Source organism: Stegostoma tigrinum, chromosome 2, assembly GCF_030684315.1.
Source record: "Stegostoma tigrinum isolate sSteTig4 chromosome 2, sSteTig4.hap1, whole genome shotgun sequence".
NCBI lineage: Eukaryota > Metazoa > Chordata > Chondrichthyes > Orectolobiformes > Stegostomatidae > Stegostoma > Stegostoma tigrinum.
Window position 1 is genome coordinate 113,126,781 of NC_081355.1, and position 15,704 is coordinate 113,142,484.

Consider the following 15,704-nt stretch of genomic DNA (forward strand, 5'->3'; position numbering starts at 1 on the left):
TGGGTCTGGGTGGAATGCTCTTTGGAGGGGCGGTGTGGACTTGTTGGGCTGAATGGCCTGCTTCCACACTAAGGATTGTTTGATTCTGAGTGAGTTGGTGGTATTAGGTATTGGGATGGATGACAGCAAGTGAAGGAAGATATATACAGGAGCAAGTGTGGTAGATAATAAGTATTTATGGGAGGTGGGTACAGTAGCAGTGATAGTGTGAGGTATTGAAGACAAGACAGTGATACTTAGCTGTGGTGGAGTGGATGAAGCCATTGACCTATTTCCTACATTGTCAGTCATTCCTCCAGGAGGCTGAGACTGCACAAACTTGGTGGCAAGATCTATCTGAACTGGCACAGTTTGGCATTGTGGGGAAGAGGATGGCGCTCCACTGCATCATCTTATGTACCAGGACCAAACATTGTAAACTCACCACATGACCAGTAATAACCTCAAGTTTCTGTCTGGGCATTTATAAGGTCTTTCATTTTGTTGAAATGTAATTGAGTCACTTTTTTGTTCTACATGATAAATTACCTTCACAGAACTGAAAGCAAAGCCATCTTCCTCTTTTAAATAAAAAGATTAGTTCTGAAAAATTTTGGACAAAACCCAAATTGCCAAATTAGACATTTTTTAAAAAAACCACAACCTGCAAGTTGAATTACAGTGAGTGAGCGAGAAAGCAGCTGCTGTGCAAATTTCAATTGTGTCCAGGTTTTGCTCTGGCTCCCAGCCTGTCGTCAGAATTAAAGTCAGGGTTAATGTTCTAGCCTCTCATGTACCCTTGAACAGATATTGCTGTATCTTAAAATGTATGCATCACGAATCATTAATTTTTGAATAATTTATTATTAAATTTTCAATGAAGACTATTTCACTTTATAGCGAGGGACAGTAATATTAATTTGTAAGGGAGAAAGCAAATTAACAGAAATGATTTTTTTTCTTTGAGCAGCCCTTTTAAAAAAGCTGATATATGCAAAAAGTAGCTTTCCTAGGGAGCCTTGTTTAATAGATTAAAACCTGATGTGCCTTCACTGCTGTCTGCAAATTCTGTGTTCTCATGAAGGATGCATATTTTGATAATCTCTTTCATCATGATTTTGACCTTTTCTGTTCAAGGGAAATCAGAACCAAAGGAGTCTTGACACAATATGACTCCTCAGATGATCAAAAAAGCAACTTCTGCAATGAACTTTCCAATGATATCTCAAATCTCATTTTAGGTATTAGGCAATATTGATTGTTGTCTCTTGATTCTGTTGTAATGCATAATGTGTTGTATTCAGAGTAAATGATAATATCTTTTCATTAAACAATCACACACTGCATAAAGGAAATCAAATCCAGGCTGGTATTGTGAAATTTCAGTTGTAATCTAATTGACACACAGTCAAAATATCTAATTTATTGTTCGACTATAGGTTGAGCCAGTTGCCTGAAAATTGAGCTTTCAACAGCTTGTGCTGTGTCCCTTAACTTTAGTTGTGACCAAAATCTGTTGCTCTGCTTCATTTAAAATGATTAACTGTACATAGATAACACGGTGTGAAGCTGGATGAACACAGCGGGCCAAGCAGCATCAGAAGAGCAGGAGAGCTTGACATTTTGGACCGGGACCCTTCAGAAAGAAGGGGCCCAACCCGAAATGTCAAGCTTTCCTGCTCCTCTGATGCTGCTTGGCCCGCTGTGTTCATCCAGCTTCACACCGTGTTATGTCAATCTCCAGCATCAGCAGTTCCTACTATCTCTGATTAACTGCACAGTTTTTACTGGATAAGCGAAACGGCACCATTCATAGCTGTTGGTGCCCAGACACATAATTAATCCAGATATTATAATGACATCAGTGATTAAATGAAAATGAATAGAATTTTGCCTGAAGTTCTTCCACATCCTGTAATCAAAGACACCAAATTATTCTCACTTGATATTAAAGGTTTTTGTGGTAATTTGAGAGGGAAGGCCGCATTTTAGAAGAATGATTTATGCAGTTTGAGTACCTTCTTCATTAATCTCTTCGTTTTGACCTTCCCTGAGTGAAATCAGTCAGTTGGAAATAAAGCAGTGGCAATCGTAGGGCTACAATAAACAATCAGCTGTCACGCTCTGAACTGAAGCAGAACATTTTCCTGACTGCTACGTTGCTGGTTTAATGGTTGTATTGCAATTTCATTCCAAGTGCACTGCTCCTTTTGAACAACTGTGACAGGGTTCCCATATTTATGAATTGTGTTTCTATACTTTTTCCCCCCTATCCATCTTTAAGATAAAGAACTGATAAATGATCCTTTTGATACATTTCACCATTTTATGGACCAGTAATTATGTAACTTTGAAGTCTTCACCGAATTTTCACTTTTAAGACGTTGATGAAAGTTTCTTGCTCTGAATAAACTTATTGAAGATTTCTATTTTGCAAAACAGCAACAATTAATTTTAGGAAGGAACGTCTTACATACTCCCCTCCTCAAGCATTCAGCAATTGCTTCTTTCTCAGGTGCCCCAACAGCCTTTTATAATGCAAGTATTTTGATGTTCTTCTGCATGTTTCAGAAATGCTTTACTTACAGGAATTGTTTATTAAACTAGATTGATAGCTATCAGCTTGTTGTCTATGCTTCTGCTGACCTTGAGGAAATAAACTTTAGGGAAACACTGTAAATCAAGGTTTGCTAATTTCCACAACAACAACTTAATCTTAATAAATGAGGTGATGGACAGTCTGAAGAAAAGAATGTACCAGGATAATATTTAATGAAACTCCAAATCTGTCTGTGTGCAGCATATTCAAAGTGGATGATAAATTGAGAGAAACTGTATATTCTATTGCACATTCAGTTGGTACTATCAGTGGACATGTATTAGCCAGAATACATAGTTTCATGGTGAAATCTGCCTTGTACTTAATACAATTTTAAATCAGTCAGCAGCGCTATTGGCCGAACGTGAAAGGAAAATTACTAGTGACTACTGAAGAAAGCCACTGTTAACTTTTGTAATTCAATTGACACCGTGTTTGATGTATATTTGTTTGAATTCTTGCTTTTTAAATTTGAGATAAACTTGGTTTCACTCCAGTTGCATACAGGCTTTAGAACTTTGATATCACGCAGTTGCATCTCATTGTGTGTAAACTCTGTCCAGACTATGCTACTTAAAACAAAAGATGTGTAAGAACAATGCTAGATTCTGAAGTCTCGCCTTATGAATGTTGGCGGTATGTGGAGGAGACTGACTGACTAGAATTGGATGGTAGCATTTATGAAACAGTCACTCAAAAATCCAATAGTAAGATTAGATCCGAATATATCTCTGCATTACCATGCATTGCAGTATTTATAAGTGTTATGAAACTGTGGAGCCTAAAGACTGTGTTCTTAACTTTGCTTCCACCTTCACCTCCACATGGATGTCTCCTTGTATTTACCAGCACTTGCCTATTTTCCCTAACTCTAGAGTGACGTATTTTCATATTGGAAGTGAATATTGTTAGTTTAATCTGTACTAGATGTTAACTGCATAAATTAGATTGTGTGTGCAGGTTGAGGAGCACCCATTGGGCGATGGGTGCATTTCATGGTATGAGAATATTGTTCTGTACACTTTACAAGCCAAAGATCATTTTAAAATTTTCCCTGCTTTTGGGAACCATTGTGGGTAACTTGATTGTCAGGGTGGCACAGTGGCCCGGTGGTTAGCACTGCAGCGCCTCAGCGCCAGGAACCCGGGTTTGATTCCACCCTCGGGCGACTGCCTGTCTGTGTAGGATTTGCACATTCTCCGCATATCTGTGTGGGTTTCCTCCGGGTGCTCTGGTTTCCATCCACAGTCCAAAGATGTGCAGGCTGGGTGGATTGGCCGTGCTAAATCGCCTGTAGTGTTCAGAGATATATAGCTTAGGGTGGGTTATAGGGGATGGGTCTGCATGGGATGGTCAGAGGGTCAGTGTGGACTTGTTGGACCAAAGGGCACGTTTCCACACTGTAGGGATTCTGTGATGATGGCTTGGTGCAGTTTCTCTCACTGTTGTGCTGTATATTGGGTGGGGGTGCTGGAGAGTGCACATCATTCAAGCTGCTAACTATATTCATCATTTCAGCCTGGTAGCCAGAAGTGTATTGATAACTTGCAAATGCAATGCAGGCTGAGCATACTAATGGAAATGTACTGACCGAATGACGACAAAGTTCCCAGAATGTTCAGGAAGAATTTTTTTTGAGCATAGTTGGCCGTGCTTGTAATGAATAACAGAGGCAGCTTAGTGGCTGTACGTTCCATGAAATCAAAATACTATAGATGCTGGAATCTTTGAATTAAAAACAGAAAATGCTGCAAATACTCGCCCCCCAGGTCAAACAGCATTAGTGAACAGAAAGTGTTGCCTTTACTGGTCGTTAATCACCTCCTTCATCAGAACTGAGGGAACGCAGTACAGGATATTGATTTACTATTCATTTTATTATCTTAATCTTTTGAGTCTTTTTATTTGAAGGAGAAGTTACTAATTTAGCAGATGATGATTTTACTTTCTCTGGTTCTCCTATTTCTGCACTACAGGCCAGATTAATTGGTTTGGTTACGAAAGCCCTCGAAGCTTCTGGGACTTCATCCGTGTGGCGTGCAGCAAGGTTCCCCATAACTGCATCAGCAGCATTGAAAACATGGAGAATGTGAGCTCATCAAGGGCAAAGGTTCGAAAGCAGTTGTATCTTGATATTCTGTTACATCTACAAACATTGACCAAAGTATCGGTCAGTTTTTTTTTATATTATGCAAGACCCTGTGATACTGCCTGATGGGTATGTTTACACAGCAAGTTCCAATCCAGAAGTAAGCACTAAAAGGGTTTGAGGATGAGGGTAAGATTGTTTTGGCTTTTATTTTAATCGAGGTTAGGTCGTATGTTTTGTAAGATAAGTGAGCCTCCCCTGGATTTTTTGTCGTAAGATTCTAGTCATTTTAACTCCTTGAACTTTAACGTTTGATACCTATCTCATTCAAAGAAATACAAATGAAATATGGGTTAGTGGAAGCAGGATTGGAAAGGAGAGTTAAGCATCTTTGGGAAACCAGAGAAATCATTGTAGTGTGGGTCATGTCTGGTTTTGAAATTTAAAATTGGTTTGTGTTGCTGTGCTATTCTTTGGCCTGTGATTTTCAGTTTTATACTCGAGCCTGTAGCAGGTGGTCATCATGCTGCCAGAAGTAGAGATAATGGGAACTGCAGATGCTGGAGAATCCGAGATAACAAAGTGTGGAGCTGGATGAACACAGCAGGCCAAGCAGCATCTCGGGAGCACAGAAGCTGACGTTTCGGGCCTAGTCCCTTCATGCTGCCAGAAGTACACGAGCTAAAATAAGATATCCAAGCCGATCAACAGTGTGGTACAGATCCAGGACACCATTATCAAACACCCACCTGTTCGTGATGGGTGACTGTGTTAAAATTAGGCCTTTGAAAATTAGTGCAATGAGGGACATGGAACGTGTTGTGTTGTGGGTGGGTGTTGTGTTGTGGGTGCCATGAGGTTGGTGGGGGGTGGGGGAGGTGGGTGACGAGTGAGTTAATTCTTGACATGTACTGTATCTATCATTAGGCAGTCTGGAAGTGAGAATGTGGCCCTAGCATTGACAGAAATTCTCAGGTAGAACTAGGTCTCATCTTAAATATGGAGGTTATTTTGTATCTGCATTCTTGCTATCTCTCCACCAATATTGATCATTTAAGCCGTTTTCCCCTGCCAGTTCTACACCTGCCCCCACCCTCGTTTCTAGCAAGAAATGGAATGAGATTAGGTCAGCTCCTCGTTTTGCTTCGCTCCTGTACATTTGCTCACTGTATCCAGCTGCTGTATTGTTCCTCTTCTCTGAATTAATTATTTTAGCTCCCATCTCCTGTCATGCATGCTCTGAAATCCTCTTATTGACCAGATATAATTTTCTGCTCTATTAACTGTAATCCTAATAAACTGCTGATCATTCAGTTCTTTTCCTAGCTACCATGTTGGCTGGAATTATTAATAGTTCCCACTTTCCTGGTCTATCCTCCCTTTATCAAAACCCACTGTCATCATCACCTCTCACTCATAAATCAAGTGTGACTCCCTCTGTCTGTATAAAATCCTGTCTGATGTGAAACCTCTCCCTTCAAACATTTTCTGTCCAAAATCCCTGAATGAGGTCAGACTGCCAAATCTGTGTCTAAATTTTTTTCCAGCTGCTTGTTTGAGTCCCTCCATCAGGTTCGTATGCCTGTCGCGTACTGAGATTTAATTCTGTAAACATTGCAAGTGACGCCCTAATTGTCTGTAACAAAGGGAAATGGTCCCTCTTTGATCTGTTCGACTTTTGTGCAGAATCCAGTGCAGGTAATCACAAAATTATCCTCTAATGTCTGCTAGTTGTCATCCAACAGTGTGAGACTGTGCTTGCCTGCTTTCTTTTCTGTTGTTCTTCTTAAAACAAGAAAGCCAACAGTAATGGCTTCCTTCCCTGCTCTCTCACCATTCATCTCCAGTGCTACCCAAGGATATATTCTCAAAGGTATCCCTTCTCTCATCAACATGTCTCCAAAACCATGGCTTCAGTTTAATGTACGCTAAAGATATCAATGTCTTCTTTTCCTCCGCTACTTCTGACCCTTTTTTTCTTTCAAATTCCCATCCAACATATAATATGGATTGAATAGACTCTGTCTCAGACTGAGCAGGACTTTTGTAACTGTTATATTTTGAGCACACAAGCTTCTGACTGCTCACCTACATCACTGAAGCTGTCAATTTGCACTGCTGTACTATAGTCTGAGTTCAACTTGTGGATCATTTGCTGACGACAGCCTCATTTATGACTCTTGCACCTCCTAGCCACGAGAATCTAATGCGCTCTGAGGAACTTCCAATGTTCTACTGTCAACTTGAAATTATTCAAAACCCTATTACTCATTATTAAACTCTCACTAAGTCCTTACTGCTCGTCTCCACTGTGCTCATCAATTTACATTGGCCTGCAGTTCGATGTTGCCTCAATTTTAAAAGTTTGGTTTTCTGCCACCATTTTCAAATTGCATTGTCGCCTTTTCCTTTCCTGTATCTGTAAATTTCTTCAGTCTTTTTCTGGTCTGTTGAGCATTTCTAATTGTGACCGTTCACTGTTAACTGCCATGTCTTTAATTGTATCAGTGATAATGGGAACTGCAGATGCTGGAGAATCCGAGATAGCAAAGTGTGGAGCTGGATGAACACAGCAGGCCAAGCAGCATCTCAGGAGCACAAAAGCCGATGTTTCGGGCCTAGACCCTTCATCAGAGAGGGGGATGGGGAGAGGGAACTGGAATAAATAGGGAGAGGGGGGAGGCGGACCGAAGATGGAGAGAAAAGAAGATAGGTGGAGAGGAGAGTAGAGGTGAGGAGGTAGGGAGGGGATAGGTCAGTCCAGGGAAGATGGACAGGTCAAGGAGGCGGGATGAGGTGGTAGGTAGGAAATGGAGGTGCGGCTTGAGGTGGGAGGAAGGGATGGGTGAGAGGAAGAACAGGTTAGGGAAGCAGAGACAGGCTGGGCTGGTTTTGGGATGCGGTGGGGGAAGGGGAGATTTTGAAGCTTGTGATGTCCACGTTGATACCATTGGGCCGCAGGGTTCCCAAGCGGAATATGAGTTGCTGTTCCTGCAACCTTCAGGTGGCATCATTGTGGCACTGCAGGAGGCCCATGATGGACATGCCATCTAAAGAATGGGAGGGGGTGTTGAAATGGTTCGCGACTGGGAGGCGCAGTTGTTTATTGCGAACCAAGCGGAGGTGTTCTGCAAAGCGGTCCCCAAGCCTCCGCTTGGTTTCCCCAGTGTAGAGGAAGCCACACCAGGTACAATGGATACAGTATACCACATTGGCAGATGTGCAGGTGAACCTCTGCTTAATATGGAAAGTCATCTTGGGGCCTGGGATAGGGGTGAGGGAGGTGGTGTAGGGGCAAGTGTAGCACTTCCTGTGGTTGCAGGGGAAGGTGATGGGTGTGTTGGGGTTGGAGGGGAGTGTGGAGCGGACAAGGGAGTCTTTAATTGCTTAGTCCTTAAGCTTTGGAATTCTCTCTTGGTCTATCTTCTCCTCTTCCTTTTAAGTTGCTCCTTAGAGCACTGTTCATGTAATGTAAGTTGTAGACGATGGCAAAAAGATTATAGAAAATTAGGGGACAGTGGGAGTGATACTTCTAAATGTGACCTTTTGAAAGGTTTTGTGATGAAACTGAGTTAATATTTTTATTTCGAATAGATAATCATAAAATGGGGTCAGAGGACCACCCCCATGTACAAGTCATTGCTTTTCCATTACTGTTTTGATCACTAGGATTGCAGTGAGATACTGACTTGTAGGTCAGCATCTCATCTTTTAACTGGATTTTTTTTCCACTCAGCTGAGCATCACAATCCGTAAGGGGATGGGATAGTGTTGCTATTAGCCATTAGAGGGATAAATTGGCTCGCATTACTGCTGATTTGCTACTTGGCAGTTTCCTCATATTCTGTGACTGAATGAAGGATATGTTTGGGTGAGGATAGCATTAGAGTTGGCTGTGATGCTTCGCATTTTAACAGTCTGCTGATACGTATTTGTGAGAGAAACAAAACAATGTCAATCTGGGTGAGTAAGTTCCCCTCATGTTGAGAAATGGGAGAAGAAATATTTTCTAGGGAAGATTTATCATTCTGATGTCAAACCAGATGAATTGGAATGTGCTGCACTTCTTATAAAGCAATGGGTGCCCCACCCTCCTGTCGCCACACCTCCCCCCTCCCCAAATGTCCAGAAAAGCAAAACCAAAACACCTAAAGTGGAGTACCTCGTCCCATAATTAGTTAAAAGGAGCGTGGAAGGGGGTGTAACCTGTCTTTCAGCAACTTCTAGTGGTTAAATCAAATAATCCCTGATGTAACAATATATTTCACTAACTCTAAGTGAATAAATTAACTAAATATTAACAAAATGAATAAATTCTTCTAACTACTAACTATTCCTGAATAACACAAGATTCTAATAGTATGCTGTTACAATAAATACAAGTCGCACTTGTATAACGAAACAGTAGAATTTAGTCTCTCAAAAGTACAGCCACGTTACATTTTCTAGAATGTTCTGTCTCCTGTCGACTCTTCTGACAGGAATACTTTCTCTGTGATCTCTTCTGTCAGTGTCTTAGCCAGGTGTGCCATGGCACTGTTGTGAATGGATGGTGTTTTCATAAGAGCTGAGAGCCATTATTTCCAGCAGATGGCAATTAGTTGTGATTTTTTTTTTCCAACTGCCCCCTTCTTTTATACACTTGATATTAGTTTCTTACAATCGGATTAGTTCCACACTGTCAAAACCATCAGATTCAAATTTGATAGGCTTTTGATATCGAAGTACCTGGTTCAAATTGGCTAAATTCAAAAACTTGTTGTCTTGGTGAAAATGCTGCTTGGCCTGCTAACAGTACGACCTTCAGATACAAATGTTTCAATTCTGTGCTTGGTGATGTCTGTGAGCAGCTTGAAAGTTTACAAGCACAGAGAGCACCGAAAAAGCCCATTCTTTTCAAGGATCCAGACAACACATTCTCCCCTAGCATTTTACAAACACTAAATTCCAATGTCTTGCCTCCTAAACCCCACAAACTCTACCCAACATGGCAACACACTAAACATATTATAATTTGTTCAGTCTTGTTTACACAGCCATATGAAACAAATTATCAGATGGCCAAGTGATTTTGTGACTGTCACAAAGCAATCCCAGTAAACTTCTGTAGCTATTAGAATCAGATTATTTGATATTCAGATATCACCTTTTACAGAAGCGTGCGTATCTGAGCACATCCTGATGACAGATCACACCCTAATGAGTTATGCTGTTAGGGTAAGTTACACTAGTTCAATGAGGAGCGATTGAATGGCTCTTCTTCCACTGTTCATATGACTATGACAGGTTTATTTAAAAAAGAGTTTGCTGATTTACTGGTTGTTTTAACAATTTTAAAGGCTGTGACTAAAAGCTGTTTTTTTTTCCAAGTTCTTGTTTTAAAGTTTTTAACTGAAATTATTGTGCTCAAAACGCACTCCAGACTAGGCACTCCAAATCTCTCATGTGCAGCCAAGGTTTTGCTTATATACACAAATAAATTGTAAAGTGGAACGATAGATTAAGTAGTTTTTAAAAAGCCCAAAGATGTCACTTACGTACAGAGATAGTTGGAACTGCAGATGCTGGAGAATCTGAGAAAACAAGGTGTTGAGCTGGATGAACACAGCAGGCCAAGCAGCGTCAGAGGAGCAGGAATGCTGACGTTTCGGGCCTAGACCCTCCTTCAGAAATAGGCCCAAAACATCAGCCTTCCTGCTCCTCTGCTGCTTGGCCTGCTGTGTTCATCCAGCTCTACACCTTGTTTTCTGTCTTACCTACAGGCTTGGTTGTTTGCCCTGTGAGATTTCTGACTGGGCTCATGGGTCTTTCTGGATTGTGTTGCCTTTTCTGGAGTCAGTAGCTGACCAGTTGGTTCTTACAGCTTTGCTTGCAGCATGTAGACGGTCACACACAAAGGCAGGGCTCCAGCTTCAGCACTGAAGTGGGGGGGGGAGAGGGAGAGGGAGAGGGAGAGGATTTGTGAATCTTCCTCTTTGGATTTGGACTTGCTTCTGCTTTGTTCTAGGTCTAAAAAGAAACACCGAGAGTTGACACATCGTGTGTTCCTCTCTTAGCAGCTGATGAAATACTCAAATGTGGTCATAGTGAACTGATAAAACTAATGCTAGAAGAATTCCCTTTGCGACCACGGTCCTTTTGCCCAAAGAGACTTTTTTGTGTTGTGGCTGATCCATACCAAGAGGAATAACGAAGCTACCTGAATGTTTTGCAATAGGTCAGCGGTTGGACCATTCGGATTCCTCTAAAGTGATTTTTAATTTTCTTTTCATTCATAGGAATGAGCATTGCTGGTTAAACCAGCGTCATTGCCCATCCCTAATTGCCCAGAGGGCAGGTAAGAGTTAATTATGTAGCTGAGTGTGGAGTCACATGGAGTCCAGGCCTGGTAAGGACCACAGATTTCCTTCCCTAAAGGACATTAATGAACCAGATGGGTTTTTCTGACCGTCGACATTAATTCTACATTTTTATGGAATTCAAATTTCACTGTCTGCTGGGTAGGATTTGCACCCACGTCCCCAGAATGGTAACATGGTGTCTAGGTTAATAGTCTAATGATAATACCATCACCTCTACACTTTTTGTTTCTGATTTAATTGTTTGTCTTTAATAGGCTTTTAGACCTAGGGCTCACCACAGACTTGTTTCTGGGATGACAGGACTATCTTCTGCAGAGAGATTGGGCAAACTACACCCTCTAGAGTTTCAAGGTGATCTTATTGATACCTATAAAATACTGTAAGGGATAGACCAGATGGTAAGATGTTACCCCTAACTGGGGAGTCTAGAACCAGGAGCACCATTTTAAATAAGGGGGGTATTATTTGGGACTGAGATGAGCAGGACAATTTTACTCAAAGAATTGTCAGACAGTAGTTCAGCTTCAGGCACTTGCAAGGGAAATGAGTAAAAGGGATGGCCTGGGAGCAGAAGTTGCTGCATTGTCTGGAAATCATGCCTTCACTTTTCTGATATTTCACCGGAGGAAATTTTCATTCAGCGCTGGATGTTGGACAAGTAGCGTGGCAAATCAAAGTACGGGAGGGACTCAGCGATAAGGTGGTGTGGGTTTTCAGCCTTTATGTGAAAACTGACCAGTGTTTGTGAACACTCTTACTGAGGGATAGTTCATATTAGGTGAGGAGAAGAAAATAAGGTGGGTGGGGGTGTGTTCTGATAGATTCGAGGTACTTGAGAGATAATGGTGTGGACACGGGAAGTAAATCATTACGTGCATGTGCGGCCGGCGAGTTATACATCTTGGGACAAGAGTTGAGAGGCGTGCTGGGGAGGACAGTGTGGTTAATCATATCAAACTGCTGAAAGCAAGTCAAAAAGAATGTGAAGGAGCAACTTACTATTATAAAAATCAATCAGTCATCAAAAATGGCATTATTTATTGGGCTGAAACTGTAGTTAAGCAACAATATTTCAGTGACTGTCCAAAGCAGATTCTAAGATGGCCATACATATACATAATTTCATTCTACAAATTCCAAAGCCATGAGAATTGATTCACCCTGCCCAGGAATGTAAAAACAGAACAAAAGAAAAGTACAGCACAAGAACAGGCCCTTCGGCCCTCCAAGCCGGTGCTGATCATCATGCCATGGCTAAACTTTTTTTTAAAAAATCAAACCTTCTGCCCTTATTCAGTCTGTATCCCTCTATTCCCTCCCTATTCATCTGACCATCCAAATGTCTGTTAAATATCACCAACTCGCCTGCTTCCACCATTTCCTCTGGCAGTGCATTCTCAGCTCCTACCACTGTGTGGAAAAATTTCCTTGCACATCTCCTTTTAAACTTTTGCCCTTCCACCTTGCACCTGTGCCCCCTTGTAACTGAAACTTTAACATTGGGAATACAAGAACAGAAGTGGATCATTCAACCAATAGAGTCTGCTCTGTCATTTAAAATGATCATGGTTGATCAAACACTCCAATGCTTTACCAACATTATCCCTCTCAATACCTGTTTGTAATCAAAGATCTATCCATCTCTCAAAGTCACTTAATGACTGAGCTCCCACAGCCGTCTGTTGTAGAGAATTCCAAAAGATTCACAATTCTTCGAGTAAAAAAAGTCCTGCTCATCTTGGTCCTAAATGATATCCCCCTTATTTAAAATGGTGCTCCTGGTTCTAGACTCCCCAGTTAGGGGCAACATTTTATCATCTGGTCTGTCCCTTACAGTAATTTATCGGTATCAATAAGATCACCTTGAAACAGGGTGTAGTTTGCCCAATCTCTCTTCAGATGATAGTCCTTTCACCCCAGAAACCAGTCTGTGGTGAGCCCTAGGTCTAAAAGGGATGAGTTTCTGACCACGCTTCCATGTCACCAAAACTGCCTACTGCCTACTTCCTACTGCCTAGATGTGTCCAACTTGGCCCCAGTCTCAGCTGATCAATTACTGAAATTCTCACTGTCTTTTATTATTTCTTGACACCCATCCAGTGAACTCAGGCCAGACTATAGTCCTTTGCTTTCTGTAACCTTGAGCTTATCCAAAATCCAATTGCTCATGTCCTTAATCACATTGATTTCCATTTTCCCCCTCTGCATTACTGGTTTACACACCCTTCTGTTTTAACAAAATCCTGATCTGAGAAATGTTCATGCTCATTTTTATATTGCCCGTTGTGGCTGTAGAGTTTCTTCCTCCCTGCTCTGCAGCCTCTATCTTTTCTTGTTTAAACTGCTGCTCAAAATCCTATCTTTGACCCAGCTTTTGCTCATCAACTTTAATACCTCTATATGTGGCCTGGTATCCAGTTTAGTTTCAGAATGCACTTGTGAAATACGTTGGGATGTTTTACTGCTTTACTTTGAGATGGTGCAGTGTGTGGTGACATTACACACTTTTTCAGAACTCCTGTACTACTTGCATGCATGTGACCATAAAATCTGAAGCCAAAGATCTATTTTAAAGATGCTATACAAAAACAAGCTGTCACCACAAATGTTTTGTCTTTGATTTTTTAAATCACTTGCTGTTGGCTGATGAAATGTTCTGTCCAAACGAGCTTCTGCTGCTCTTTTCTTTTTATATCAGTCTGATTATCTACAGGATGTCAGAAAGACTAACTTGAGAAACCCTTTTCTCTGATTAGAACAACTACTTGGAGTTGGCAGCATTTATTTTTTTCTAAAATGCTGATGTTTGACTGTCAGCAAGTTGTAGGAGTTGTAGCCCAAATGAGATGTAAAACACTAGCTCCCACTTGGCTGATTTGGATGCTTCTTGACTCATGACCATATGCAGTTGTCAGTTCAGTGAACAAAAGAATGTTGTAGCTGTTTGCTCAATACATTTTAATTGTGCTGTGCTTCTGTTCTGTCTCTTCTAACTTGACAGGGTAGAGCGTGGATCCGAGTTGCTCTCATGGAGAAGCGTCTGTCTGAGTATATCTCTACTTCCCTGAGGGACGTCAAAACAACCAGGTCTTTACAAATTATCCCTGTAATGTGACATCTATGATATAACTTGAGAAACTAATGCAATTGAACTTGGGTTGACATTTATAAATAATTCCCCTTATTTATTTAAAGAAATGCCGTCTGTAGCCTGATGTATGATATACCAGTTTCTGTTTCATGAACTAGAGAACTGTTGTAAGGGGTAGACTTTTCAGTCCTCTGACTTGCTTAGCCAGAGAAATGTTGTTCCTTACACGGCTGATTTCAGTTCATATATAACATTTAAAACCTGATTGATTGATTGGAATTGTCTTAAGCTGTTTGTACCTTTTAAATGCAATACAGACCTGAGGAACTGTTGTTTAAAATTTCTCCTAAAGGAGATATTATGAAGATGGAGCAATTGTACTGGGAGAAGAATCAAATCTGCTGGCTGGCATGTTGCTTGGACTCAATGCTATTGATTTCAGGTAATGGACCTGACTTATTCCATTGACTTTGTTATCCTATTCAAGACTTTTAGGTAGTGTGTAAAAGATGGTAAGGGATCAAGGGGAGGCAATGAGCGAGTGGAATTATCACTGAACTATTAATCCAGGGACCCAGATTCAAATCCTGCCAAGGCAGATGGTGGAAATTGAATTTAATAAATCTTTGGAATTAAGAGCCTAATGACGATAACAAAACCATTGCCGATTGACAGGAAAAAAAATCTGGCTCGCGAATACCATTTTTAGAGAAAGAAATCTGCCATCCTTATGAAGTCTGATCTACACATGGCTCCAGACCCCCTGTTCTCTGGGCAGTTAGGGACAGGCAATAAATACTGGCCTGCCAGCCACGTCCATGTCCCATGAATGAATTAAAAAACAAAAATTGTATCAGTGATAATGGGAACTGCAGATGCTGGAGAATCCAAGATAACAAAGTGTGGAGCTGGATGAACACAGCAGGCCAAGCAGCATCTCAGGAGCACAAAAGCTGATGTTTCGGGCCTCGACCCTTCATCAGAGAGGGGGATGGGGAGAGGGAACTGGAATAAATAGGGAGAGAGGGAGAGGGACATCTGGGATGGGAGATGTCCACATTCTTCAAGGACTGCCCCCCCCCCCCCCCGCCCCCCCCCACCCCCGGCAGTGGTTGAGAACACCCTTGACCGCGTTTCCCGCAACACATCCCTCACACCCCCGCCCCCGCCACAACTGCCCCCAGAGGATCCCCCTCGTTCTCACATGCCACCCCACTAACCTCCAGATACAACGTATCATCCTCCGACACTTCCGCCATCTACAATCCGACCCCACCACCCAAGCTATTTTTCCATCCCCCACACTTGTCTGCCTTCCGGAGAGACCACTCTCTCCGCGACTCCCTTGTCCGCTCCACACTCCTCTCCAACCCCACCACACCCGGCACCTTCCCCTGCAACCGCAGGAAGTGCTATACTTGCCCCCCTCACCCCCATCCCAGGCCCCAAGATGACCTTCCATATCAAGCAGATGTTCACCTGCACATCTGCCAATGTGGTATATTGTATCCATTGCACCCGGTGTGGCTTCTACATTGGGGAAACCAAGCAGAGGCCTGGGGACCGCTTTGCAGAACACCTCCG

General features: G+C 41.9%; 1 protein-coding gene across 1 annotated transcript in view; it reads left to right on the forward strand.

Annotated features, from left to right (window-relative positions):
* rundc3b (RUN domain containing 3b) overlaps positions 1-15,704 on the forward strand; it is a 99,191-nt gene that overhangs the window by 61,509 nt on the left and 21,978 nt on the right. The window contains exons 3-5 of the mRNA XM_048559732.2: positions 4,555-4,688; positions 14,031-14,116; positions 14,473-14,562. Of these exons, the coding sequence (XP_048415689.1) occupies positions 4,555-4,688; positions 14,031-14,116; positions 14,473-14,562 (310 nt within the window). The remainder of the gene's footprint in view (positions 1-4,554; positions 4,689-14,030; positions 14,117-14,472; positions 14,563-15,704) is intronic.